The sequence below is a fragment of the Tachyglossus aculeatus genome, chromosome 10 (genome assembly GCF_015852505.1).
Source record: "Tachyglossus aculeatus isolate mTacAcu1 chromosome 10, mTacAcu1.pri, whole genome shotgun sequence".
Taxonomy (NCBI): domain Eukaryota; kingdom Metazoa; phylum Chordata; class Mammalia; order Monotremata; family Tachyglossidae; genus Tachyglossus; species Tachyglossus aculeatus.
In genome coordinates this window covers 1,495,682-1,509,232 of record NC_052075.1, presented here as the reverse complement: position 1 = coordinate 1,509,232, position 13,551 = coordinate 1,495,682, and the positions used below count along the sequence as shown (strand labels likewise).

Here is a 13,551-nt window from a genome sequence, read left to right as displayed (position 1 = left end):
CCTTCCCCCCGGACTGTGAGCTCATTGCGGGCAGGGACTGTCTCTCTTCATTGTTGCATTGTACTTTCCAAACGCTTAGTACAGAGCACTGCACACAGTAAGCGCTCAATAAATACGATCAGAATGAATGAATAATAATAATAATGATGGCATTTGTTAAGCGCTTACTATGTGCAAAGCACTGTTCTAAGCGCTGGGGAGGATACAAGGTGATCAGATTGTTCCACGTGGGGCTCACAATCTTCATCCCCATTTTACAGATGAGGAAACAGGCACAGAGAAGTTGTGACAATAATAATAATAATGGCATTTGTTAAGCTCTTACTACGTACAAAGCACTGTTCTAAGCGCTGGGGAGGATACAAGGTGATGAGGTTGTCCCACGTGGGGCTCACAGTCTTCATCCCCATTTTACAGATGAGGGACTGAGGCCCAGATAAGTGAAGTGACTTGCCCAAAGTCACACAGCTGACAACTGGCGGAGCTGGGATTTGAACCCATGACCTCGGACTCCGAAGCCTGTGCTCTTTCCACTGAGCCACGCTACTACTGTTTATCAGAGAAAGTCCACTGACGACAGGGTCGGGAGGGGAGGACGGGACGAGACCCTTCGGTCAATCCATCGGCGGTATTTATTGAGCGCTTGCTACGTGCGAAGCACTGTACTAAACACCTGGAAGAGCAGCAGCGTGGCTCAGTGGGAAAGAGCCCAGGCTTTGGAGTCAGAGGTCATGGGTTCAAATCCCGGCTCTGCCAATTGTCAGCTGTGTGACCTTAGGCAAGTCACTTCACTTCTCTGGCCCTCAGCTCCCTTATCTGTAAAATGGGGATTAAGACTGGGAGCCCCACGAGGGACAACCTGATCACCATGTAACCTCCCCAGAGCTTAGAACAGTGCTTTGCACGTAGTAAGCGCTTAATAAATGCCATTATTATTATTATTATTATTATTTACAACAATCAGCAGACACACGTTCCCCATCCGCAGCGCTTACCAGATACCATTATTATAATTATTATTATTATTATTAAGGGAGGGAGAGGAATTGTCCGTGGGATTTGAGGAGGGAGGGCCTTCCAGGCCGGAGGCAGGGTGGGGGCGAGAGGTACGGTGAAAAGTTTGGCATCGGAGAAGCAAAGTGTGGGCTGGGTTGGGAAAGCGGCGGAGATGCAGGGGTCCCCCGGGGGGAGATTGGGGTGCCCGGGGAGCGGTTCCCATCAATCACTGATATTTAACAAGGGCAGAGCACCATGCCGAGCACTTGGAAAATAGGTAGCAGACGTTAGCAACCATCCGTCTGTCTCTTCCATTAAAAAGATAATAAAGAACTGTAGCATTTGTTAGGCCTCAGTTCCCTCATCTGTAAAATGGGGATGAAAACTGTGAGCCCTACATGGGACAACCTCCCTTCAAGGCCTCTTCCTCCCTTCAAGGCCCTCTTCCTCCCTTCAAGGCCCTGCTGAGAGCTCACCTCCTCCAGGAGGCCTTCCCAGACTGAGCCCCTTCCTTCCTCTCCCCCTCGTCCCCCCTCCATCCCCCCAATCTTACCTCCTTCCCTTCCCCACAGCACCTGTATATATGTATATACGTTTATACATATTTATTACCCTATTTATTTATTTATTTTACTTGTACATGTCTATTCTATTTATTTTATTTTGTTAGTATGTTTGGTTTTGTTCTCTGTCTCCCATTTTAGACTGTGAGCCCACTGTTGGGTAGGGACTGTCTCTATATGTTGCCAACTTGTACTTCCCAAGCACTTAGTACAGTGCTCTGCACATAGTAAGCGCTCAATAAATACGATTGATGATGATGAACCTGATTACCTTGTATCTACCCCAGTGCTTAGAACAGTGCATGGCACATAGTATTTTACTTGTGCATATTTACTATTCTATTTATTTTGTTAATGATGTGCACCTAGCTTTGATTCCATTTGTTCTGACGACTTGACACCCGTCCACATGTTTTGTTTTGTCGTCTGTCTCCCCCTTCTAGACTGTGAGCCCGTTGTTGGGTAGGGACCGTCTCTATATGTTGCCAACTTGGACTTCCCAAGCGCTTAGTACAGTGCTCGGCACATAGTAAGTGCTCAATAAATACGATTGAATGAATGAATGAATAGTAAGTGCTTAACAAATACCAACATCATTATTATTATTATTAGGTGCTTCCTAGGTGCTGGGCACCGTACTAAGCGCCGAGGTGGATAGGAGATGATCCGGTCCCATGTGCAGCTCACAGTCTAAGTAGGAGGGAGAGCAGGTATTGACACCCCATTTTGCAGATAATAATAATAATAATGGCATTTATTAAGTGCTTACTATGTGCAAAGCACTGTTCTAAGTACTGGGGGGATACAAGGTGATCAGGTTGTCCCCCATGGGGCTCACAGTCTTCATCCCCATTTTGCAGGTGAGGGAACTGAGGCCCAGAGAAGTGAAGTGACTTGCCCGAAGTCACAGAGCCGACAGTTGGTGGAGCCGGGATTTGAACCCACGACCTCTGACTCCAAAGCCCTGGCTCTTTCCACTGAGCCACGCTGCTTCTCTGCAGATGAGGGAACGGAGAAGTGACATAATAATAATAATAATAATAATGATGATGATGATGATGATGATGATGATGGCATTTGTTATACACTTACTATGTGCAAAGCACTGTTCTAAGCACTGGGGAGGTAACAAGGTGATCAGGTTGTCCCACAGGGGGCTCACAGTCTTAATTCCCATTTTCCAGATGAGGTAACTGAGGCACAGAGAAGTGAAGTGACTTGCCCAAAGTCACCCAGCTGACAAGGGGCAGAGGCGAGATTAGAACCCACGACCTCTGACTCCCAAGCCCGGGCTGTTGCCACTGAGCTACGCGGGAATGGGGGGATTCAGTGCGCAGGGCTGGTATTTGTTAAGCACTTACTATGTTCCGAGCACTTTTCTAAGCCCCGGGGTAGATACAAGGTAATCAGGTTGAACACAATCCCTGTCCCACATGGGGCTCATGGTCTTAATCCCCATTTTCCAGATGAGGTAACCGAGGCCCAGAGAAGTGAAGCGACTGGCCCAAGGTCACACAGCAGACAAGTGGCGGAGCCGGAATTCAAACCCACATCCTCAGACTCCCAAAGCCGTGCTTTCACCACTAGGCCATGATGCTTCCGGATCTACCCCAGAGATGGGTTCAGCGCTGGGCCCGTAAGGAAGCGCTTAACAAATACACAGTTAATTCAATACTACACACTCAGGAGACGCCCAATTCACAACATCGCAATGACGACTAACGCTAACCACCTCATCCACCTCTTTCTCATCGATTTTGCCGCCAGCCTCTCACCCCCATCCTGCCTCTGGCCTGGAAGACCCTCCCCTCCTCTTATGGGACAGATGATTGCAGAGAAGCAGTGTGGCTCAGTGGAAAGAGCCCGGGCTTGGGAGTCAGAGGTCATGGGTTCGAATCCCAGCTCCACCACTTATCAGCTGTTGGGCAAGTCACTTCACTTCTCTGTGCCTCAGTTACCTCATCTATAAAATGGGGATAAAGACTGTGAGTCCCACGTGGGACAACCTGATCACCTTGTATCCCCCCCCGCCCCCCAGTGCTTAGAACAGTGGTTGGCACATAGTAAGCACTTAACAAATACCATCATTATGATTATTATTATTATTATTGCTCTCTCCCACTTCAAAACCTTACTGAAGGCTCATCTCCTCCAAGAAGCCTTCCCTGCCAAATCACTCCTCTCCTCATTCATTCAATCGTATTTATTGAGCGCTTACTGTGCACAGAACACTGTATTAAGCGCTTCTTCCACTCCCTTCTGCGCCGCTCTTACTTATTCCTTCGTTCATTCTCCCTCCCACCCCCTCACTCACATGTACATATCTGTAATTTATTTATTTACGTATATTCATGCCTCTCTCCCCTTCTAGACTGTGAGCTCGGTGTGGTTGGGAATGTGCCTGTTATCTTGTACTTTCCCAAGTGCTTAGTACAGTGCTTTGCACACAGTAGGCGCTCAATAAATACAAATGAAAGAATTGAATGAATGACTACTACAGGGCCGGCCCCCCAACACCTTCTGATTTAATGGTCCCAAAACCACTGGTCGTCACGAGAGACGGAGAGGGCCAGAACAGGACTGGCATTTTGCTAGACCCTAAGCTCATTATGGGCAGGGAATGTGTCCGTTTTACTGTTGTATTGTACCCTCCTGAGTGGTTAGTTCAGTGCTCTGCACATAGTAAGCGCTCAATATTTGTTCTGACGACTTGACACCTGTCCACATGTTTTGTTTTGTGGTCTGTCTCCCCCTTCTAATAATAATAATGATGGCATTTATAAAGCGCTTACTATGTGCAAGGCACTGTTCTAAGCGCTGGGGAGGTTACAAAGTGATCAGGTTGTCCCACGGGGGTCTCACAGTCTTAATCCCCATGTTACAGATGAGGGAACTGAGGCCCAGAGAAGTTAAGTGACTTGCCCAAAGTCACACAGCTGACACTTGGCGGAGCCGGGATTTGAACCCATGACCTCTGACTCCAAAGCCTGGGCTCTTTCCACTGAGCCACGCTGCTTCCCCCAGACTATGATCCCTTTGTTGGGTAGGGACCGTCTCTATATGTTGCCAACTTGGACTTCCCAAGCGCTTAGTACAGTACTCTGCACACAGTAAGTGCTCAATAAATACAATTTAATGAATGATAAATGCACCTGGCTCACTGACACTCCTGCCTTGCAACTGACGCCTGTCTACTTTCATTCGTTGACTCATTCAATCGCATTTATGGAGCACTTACTGTGTGCAGAGCACTGTACTAAGCGCTTGAAAAGTACAATTCAGCAATAAAGAGAGACAATCCCTGCCCACTCAGCGCTTACAGTCTGGAAGGGGGAGGACAGACATCAAAACAAGTGAACAGGTATTAATAGAAATAAATAAAATTATAGATACATACACATCAAAACAAGTATACGGGCATCAATATCTTCTAGACTGTGAGCCCGTTGTCGGGTAGGGACCGTCTCTATATGTTGCCAACTTGTACATCCCAAGCGCTTAGTATAATGCTCTGCACATAGTAAGCATTCAGTAAGTATGATTGAATCAATATAAATAGAACTATACATATATATATCTATATATATAAAATACTTAATACTTTTTAGACTGTGAACCCATTTTTAGACTGTGAGCCCACTGTTGGGTAGGGACTGTCTCTATATGTTGCCAATTTGTACTTCCCAAGCGCTTAGTACAGTGCTCTGCACATAGCAAGCGCTCAATAAATACGATTGATAATGATGACTTAAGTGCTATGGGGTAGGGGGAAGTGCTTTTGTTTTGTTGTCTGTTTCCCCTCCGCTTCTAGACTGTGGACGGTCTCTATCTGTTGCCAAATTGTACTTTCCAAGCGCTTAGTACAGTGCTCTGTACACAGTAAGCGCTCAATAAATACGATTGATGATTGATTGAATGAGTGAATGAACTGAGCCAGTGCTTGGGGGGGTAATAGGACACGGGTCCAGCGCGAGTGTTGGCCTTGGCCGGTGATGGGGTGGAGGGTCTTTTCTCCAACCCACCTTCCCCGGCGGGGACACGTGCCACCCCTTCCCCCTCAATCTGGCCCGGCTGGGTCACCCCGGTCCCGGGATGGCCGACGCCACCGGGATCAAATCCCTCCAGCCTTGGCCCCCTTGGATTGGGAGGTTTATTCATTTTATTTGCACATATTTATTCTATTTATTTTATTTTGTTAATATGTTTTGTTTTGTTCTCTGTCTCCCCCTTCTAGACTGTGAGCCCACTGTTGGGTAGGGACCGTCTCTATCTGTTGCCAACTTGTACTTCCCAAGCGCTTAGTACAGTGCTCTGCACATGGTAAGCACTCAATAAATACGATTGAATGAATGTATGAGTGAAGTGTGCCATTCCCCCGCTCTGGCCCGGTAGGTAAACTGAGGTAGAAGCAGAGAGCCTAGGGACTTCCCAAAGCAATTTCTTTACCCACCACTTCTCCCTTTTGGCTCAACCGCCACCAATCAATTTCAGGGACTTGGTTTATAATAATAATAATAATAATAATAATAATAATAATAATAATAATGATGATGATGATGATGGCATTCATTAAGCACTTACTATGTGCAAAGCAATATTCTAAGTGGGGAGATTACAAGGTGATCAGTTCATCCCAAGGGGGGCTCAGTCTTAACCCCCATTTTACAGATAAGGTCACTGAGGCCCAGAGAAGTGACTTGCCCAGAGTCACACAGCTGACAACTGGTGGAGCCAGGATTTGAACCCATGACCTCTGACTCCGAAGCCCATGCTCTTTCCACTGAGCCACGCTGCTTCTGTTTATCCTTCCTCTCCCCCCGTCTCCCCTCCATCCCCCCATCTTACCTCCTTCCCTTCCTCACAGCACCTGTATATATGTATATATGTTTGTACATATTTATTACTCTATTTATTTATTTATTTATTTATTTTGCTTGTACATAGCTCTTCTATTTATTTTATTTTGTTAGTATGTTTGGTTTTGTTCTCTGTCTCCCCCTTTTAGACTGTGAGCCCACTGTTGGGTAGGGACTGTCTCTATATGTTGCCAATTTGTACTTCCCAAGCGCTTAGTACAGTGCTCTGCACATAGTAAGCGCTCAATAAATACGATTGATGATGACCAGAGAAAGTTCACTGATGACAGGGTTGGGACGAGACCCTTCGGTCAATCCATTGGCGGTATTTATTGAGCGTTTGCTAGGTGGGAAGCACTGTACTAAACACCTGGAAGAGTACAACAGAATCGGCAGACACACGTTCCCCGTCCGTAACGAGATCGGAGTACCCTCCGGGATGTATTCGCTCTAAAACTCTTCCCCGTCCGCGTCTGGGCTCTGAGCACACAGCTGCGTGTGGCTTTTCCCGCTCTCTCGCAGATTTTTCATATTTCCACCCATGCACACACCCCGCATACATAATAACCAGAAGGAACAATACATTGTAAAAATTGTCTTGTTGAGTTTATAATCCAGTGTAAGTTACCGAGTGCTGATAAGTAAAGGAAGTTCAACCAGACAGTTTAATCCTCCAATTTCCTGTCTTCTAATCAGCCCCCTGGCTTTAAATTAGAAACATTCCTGGCGATATTCAGGACAGGTGAGGGGACAACAGAATAGAAAATAAGCAAGGACAAAGCGTATATTTTACTGTATAAAGTTCACGGGAGAAATCTGAGGGCAGCGGCAGGAAATCAAGATATTTCCAAGATAGGAGAAGCCCCGGACCAGATAAAGTAACTGAGCACACATTGCTGAAGAAATTGCAATGGGGGAAGGATTTGATTAAAGCTACAGAGCTGCTGAAACTAAAGTTTGAACTTGCCCTGCCTTTCTGGGTCTCTCTTTTTTTATTCTCCCCCCCGCTTTTTAAAGTGGTAAGGCCAAGTCCCCCTTATAGACTGTGAGCCTGCTGTTGGGTAGGGACCGTCCCCATATGCTGCCAACTTGTACTTCCCAAGCGCTTAGTACAGTGCTCTGCACACAGTAAGCGCTCAATAAATGCGATTGAATGAGTGAATGAATGAATGAAAGTCCAGCAATTTCAGTTTAGGACTGACCTAAACAGGAAGAGGACTTTTGGGGGGCCGGAGGACTGAGTCGGCGGGGAAGCCCAGCGGCCTTGTCGGCCGGCCGGCCCAGCTTGCCGTCGGGGCCCGGGCGAGGAGATCGCCTGTTGTTATTAACACTGACCGGTGACCTCATCCCCCTCCCCACCTCCCCACATGTGTCTGCCAGTGGAGAGGGCAGTTGTCCATGCTTTTCTTTGGGAATTAACGTTCCCATGACTCGGTCCCCGGCCCGGCTGGTGGGAAGAAAATTCCGGCACAAAGCTATCAGCGGCTTTTACATCACTGGACGAGTTAACCGGGCCGGCCCCTGTCGCTGCCCTCCTGGGCAGGGGGGTGGGGGGGTGAAGAGACCCTGGATGAGGTCCCCTCAATTCAATAGAGAAGCAGCATGGCTCAGTGGAAAGAGCACGGGCTTTGAAGTCAGAGGTCATGGGTTCAAATCCCAGCTCCGCCAATTGTCAGCTGTGTAACCTTGGGCAGGTCACTTAACTTCTCTGTGCCTCAGTTCCCTCATCTGTAAAACAGGGGTTAAGACTGTGAGCCCCCGTGGGACAACCTGATCATCTTGTAACCTCCCCAGCTCTTAGAATAGTACTTTGCACATGGTAAGTGCTTAATAAATGCCATTATTATTATTATTATTATTATTATTATGTCACTCCTTCTCATGGTTGGGGGTCAGGGGAAGCCTTTCCAACAGGGCCGGCCTCCCTCACCAGTGGGGACAGGAGGTGCTTGGAGTATCTTCGAAGTCTCCCCTGAATGGATTGGCGGGGGACAGGAGAGGGTTGAAGAGGGGTCAGTCAGCCCATTCCATCCCCACTTCCGTGAGGGCAGAGGGGAGGGTCCGCCGCCGGATTTCAAGGGCCACGTCCACTCACGTCTGTGAGCCACAGACCCCATCGCCGCTAAACAAGTTGTTGCCAACTTGCACTTCCCAAGTGCTTAGTACAGTGCTCTGCACACAGTAAGCACTCAATAAATACGACTGAATAAACCCCTCCCCGACCCCCAAAATCGCCAAAGCCGAGTCGTCGGGGCGGACGGTTCTTGGGTGCAAAAAGGTAGCGTGACCCGAAACTGATGCCCCTGGGCCACCGTGGTAGCGGAGATCGATTTTGTCAACCACCCACGCCTGGGGAGTGTTTTGGGGTTTTTCTTTTTTCCCCCCCTCAACTGTACTCCACTCAGAAAGTCGAGGCAAATCATAGCTGGAAGGAGACATACCCCAGAAATTCACATTCGCCTGATTATCCGTGGAGCACGGCTAGGGAACGGTCTTGGCTTTCCTTCTATTTCAAGTTAAGTCAAAAAAAACACCAACTGTTGATAAAAATACTACATTTGGTGGCACACGGCTAGAGCCCGCGATACCTTACCCGTTGTTTGAAAACCTTTGGACTGGACTAAGATTTCATGCCCGTTTGGGAGTATTTTTGTGTCGGAAGGTTTCTACGGGCGATGTCACAACATAGTCAAGCTAAATTGATATATAATATCTATTTCTTGATTTGCATGATTAAAGCATTAGAGGGGAGGGTCGGATTTCAAAAGATTTCTCGTAAGTGGCGGCGACAAATGTAATTATTGTTAAAATGTACACGTCCTCCCGGCCGGGACGCTGGTTACTTCTGGTTTGTTTACGGTTCTCTGGGCTGAAAAGAGAAGTTTTCTTTTTACCCCGTGGCGCTTCAGACTTGTCGTTCTATTTTCGGCACAAAGAGCGGAATGGAGCCGCCATCGCCTTCTAGGCTAAAAGAGAAAATATTAGCACGGAAAGTGGGTATTTATGAGGCGGCGGGGAGGTTCTGCTCCACTGCCTGGATTTTAAAGCCAATAATTCCTCGCGTAAAAGTGCGGGGGGCTCGAACCAACGGTGGCGACCCACTGGCTTTAATTTATTTATTTTTCCCCGGCAATCGCCCAAACGGATCCCTCTCCAAGTGGCTATCGCTAAAGGCCTGCAGACCATAGTAAGCTGGAGTTCAACCAGGTCGGGGGGTCGAGCCGAGGCATGCAGGGACAGAGAGGTAGGGGGGAGGTGGAGGAAAGGAGGAAGAGAAGGGGGAAGGAAAAATTGTAGTCTGCCTCGCCTAAGACGGTGTCTCCGGTCAGATTGGGTCCTAAACAAATGTCCTCCTTCGGCATCCCGGGAACGGCACCTCAGTTAGACGAGCACGCTCGGTTGTCCCACGGATTGTTTCCGATTCATTAAATGGCATGACCCGCGGCGGCGGGGTCTCCCTCGATGGACGGGACCCCCTCTGTGAGCCGGGAGGACCCAACCGGGTCTCGCCCCGGAGAGGGCGGGCAGTCAGACGGTGCCGGCGGGAGGTAATTCCCAATGGCTCTGCTCGACTCCGAGAAGGAACGCGATGCGTGTTTTGAGGGAGCGAGGGTGAGTGGGTCGGCGGGGGTCCCCAGGACGACAACAGGGGTGGGGGAGAGAGGGTGCAGGATCTGAGTTCTCGTTACATTTGCAGACGATTCCCTCCCCGGTCCAAAGGCCCCACGTCCCGTCGAGGAGGGAACGTCAAAATCGGAACGATCCCGGGCTAGAGGACACCATCTCGCACAGGTCCCTTCCGTTCCAATTAAGCCCACTTCTTCTGGGATCCAAAACGCCGGCTTCTTCAAAAGGTAGGGAGGCTCATCCTCCTCCCCCCAACCTCCACCACCCGGAAGAAAAATACCTACAACGCATTAAAGTTCTGGGGGGGATTTTTTGTGCGGCATTTAATCTAAACAGCAGCATGTGTGGTTATAGTATTGTTTATTTTTAGTCAAGTGCATTACTAAATGTTTCCAGCTATTTTCTATTTTACAAGCCCGGCAGTAAGCCATCTGTAAAATAATTTCAAAACGAAAGCCCATCGCCCAAGCCAACTTTCTAGGATGATTTTACACTCGGCCCAGGACGAAACGAGAGTTGACGTTCTTTCCAAGAAGCCCAAGGTGTCACTTCACCAATAAAAATATAACACCTCCTATAAAATCTGGGTTCCCTTAGACGACCATGAAGCGGCAGAGTCGTAGAAGCCAGAGTGGGACACGGGGACCGCGCGCAGAAAAACCAAAACCAAAACAAAACAAAACACCACGACGCGATCTTCCAACTTTTGTTTTCGGCGCGACCGCTGGTTTGATCGCCAGATCCAGCCGGGACGCCGAACGAGCTGAGGACGGACGAGCGCGCCGGCAAACCTCGCCCTCCCTGGCAGAAACTCTAATTGGAAAATAAGTAGTCTGAAGAAGATTTCGGGAGCTAATTGGTTCGCTTTTCCTCTGGCCTAATTAACCAAAGGCTGCATGGAACGTTTTCAAGGCAGCTCCTGGCAGGTCTCTAACGCGTAGTTAAGAAATTAAACATAAAAACACACACACACACGCACTTGGTACACACACTCACACGCGGTACACGCAACCACCTCAACTCAAGTCACCGGATCCACCCTGGGAGCACTGGCAAGGGTGGGGAAATAAAATCCTCCCGAGGCTCTCGCTTTGCGGAGTCTGTCAGTCTCTGAAGTCCTAAACTTTCCAAGGGATACCCAGGACGGCCCAGGATGGGGAAGACGGAGGGGGTCTCGTGTTGCCCCGCCGCTACCCGGGCCCCCTCCTCCTCCCCCCGACCGGCCCCGTTCGGACTGATATCTCTATGAAACACGCTGAAGTTCACGGTCCAGTTGGGAACGGATAATGCACGCATTGTGCTGGCGGCAAACTTCCCCTCTCCCCTGGAAGGGCTCGCGCTTGCCACAGGAATAATAATTACCGAAAACTCAAATCGCGACCGCTAACGAAGACGTCCCTAATGAACCTCCCCGCTCGCAGCGTTCTTGGGGGGTCTGGCCAGGGCCCCCACCGCCACAATGGGCTATTGTCCATCCTCCTGCCGCCGTCACCTCCTAGAGGCGGCCATGTCCGGGGGCCCGGCCCGACCTTCCCGGAGCCGACTACAACTGAACTTGACTACAACTTTAATCGCGCTCGACGCGGTTGAGATCCCGGCCTGCCCGGGAATGACCTCTCCCCTTGGCTGCGGCTCGGAAAGGAGCGGCGACCTCTCCAGACACAAAAGCACGGTGGGAGCATTTGAGGGCCCAGGACTCGGGGTCAGGGCGGGAGGAGGGGAATCTCCGACCCTGGGATGAATCGGGGTGGGAGATGGTAGTCTTTCACCATCTCCGGTACCAAGGTTTCGCAGGCCCCCTCGCTGTTTCCGAGTGGCAAACTCTCGTTGTTGGGCAGGGGCCGTCTCTATGTGTTGCCGATTCGTACTTCCCAAGCGCTCAGTCCAGTGCTCTGCACACTGTAAGCGCTCAATAAATACAATTGAATGAATGAACTCTCCCCCCGTCACCTCCCAGCCACCTTCTCCACACCACGCTCCCAAAGGCGATACCGCTTGGGAAGAAAACCGCGTCCCAACGGCGAAAAAGCCAACTCGGAAGCGACACGGGACCCGCGGGAGAGGGGCGGGGTGGTGCCGGGGTGTTCCACGTTTCCGGCACCGGGCGAGGTTTCGTCCAGAACAACAACAATGATAAACACTTCCGCTCGGGACATTCGGGGATTTGGTTCGGAGAAGGGACGGAGTTCGAAACGCCGACCTGGGCGGATGAAGGGGTGTTGGTGAGAAGGGGGCGGCGAGGGGGTGCCCTTCCCTAGGCCTCTTGACCCGGACTTTGGGGGCGGTGGGGTGTGTGTGTGCGGGGGGTGGCAGGAGCAGTTTGAGGGGGAGCGGGGTGGTTAGTGTGTGAAGCTGCTTCCCCTGGAGAGGGCGGAAAAAAAAATTCGAAATGTTAATTTGATAAATGTGAGGTCTGGGACATTTTGCCGGAGAGGGGAGGGAAAGGAGGCAAAGAGGGGAAAGGGAGGGAGAGGGGACTACACATACACACGCGCGCGCGCACAAACACACACACACTCACACACATACACACACACACAACCCAGAAAAGCTGCCAACTCACCATCCACCAAGTCCTGGCCGAGATGTCGTAGCAGAGTTGCCATTTAACGGAGCCGTCGGAGGCTTTCCCTGCCATTACGCTGTCAGCAAGCTTCATCTGATGCTAGCTCACGGGAGATAAGACACCTAATTGAGAAAACATTTACACTGGCATGTTGGGCAACATCTAGCCCGGTCCATACCATATGGAATCATGGGTAAAAAAAAAAAAAAGAAAAGACACAACACACCAACCCCCATCTCCTTGACAATGAACCAATCTCTCTCAGACCCAGGAGCAAGGTGAAGTGGAGATGAAAAGTCACCCGCTCTTAGCACTGCCTTTTCTCCCCTCTTTCTCCCTCTCGCTCTCCATGAGAAGCCACCGCTTCACATCAAAGCGAGGCGGTTAAAATTAAGGCTTCATCACTCCGATGATTTTGGTCTCAAGGTTTCCCCCTATCCTTCTCTCCCCCACCCCCCAAACCCCTCTCTTGCTCCCTCCTTCTCCTTCTCTCTCTCCCTCTCGCTCTCGTTTTTTTTTTTTAAGGAGAATAAAGAGATTTAATAGGACAAAGGCAGGTAGTGGACTGCTGAGAGATTGCCACAGGCTATTAGCCTAAAATTTCTGCTTGACAGATGGAACTGCTTAGAGACTATCATGCAATGTTTTGGGCTCGAGCTCTCCCTCGCCACCCCCCCCGCCCTGCTCACCCCCCGCCCCGATTTTCAGTCGGATTCAGTGTCTGTTTTTCACAGTCACTTTACTCATGAATATGAGCAACTGAGCCCATGCGCGTTTTTTAAAAATTCCGGCCCGACTCTCCACCTCCCCCTTCCAAGTCGCTAGCACCAAACGGGGAGAAGTTCTCCAAAGCTACAGAAGGGAAGTCTACCCTGGCCCACGGCAAAATTAAGGAGGATCCTTTTGGCTTTTGGGAAGGGGTTCCTATCTGAGCTCCCGTCTT

General features: G+C 49.8%; 1 protein-coding gene across 2 annotated transcripts in view; it reads right to left on the bottom strand.

Moving 5' to 3' along the window:
- The window catches only part of NFIA (nuclear factor I A), a 438,948-nt gene extending 426,224 nt beyond the window's left edge, over nucleotides 1–12,724 (bottom strand). For both annotated transcript variants that reach the window (XM_038752096.1, XM_038752097.1), the window contains exon 1: nucleotides 12,606–12,724. In XM_038752096.1, the coding sequence (XP_038608024.1) occupies nucleotides 12,606–12,701 (96 nt within the window). In that variant the 5' untranslated portion in view covers nucleotides 12,702–12,724. The remainder of the gene's footprint in view (nucleotides 1–12,605) is intronic.
- Nucleotides 12,725–13,551: the final 827 nt, after the last annotated feature.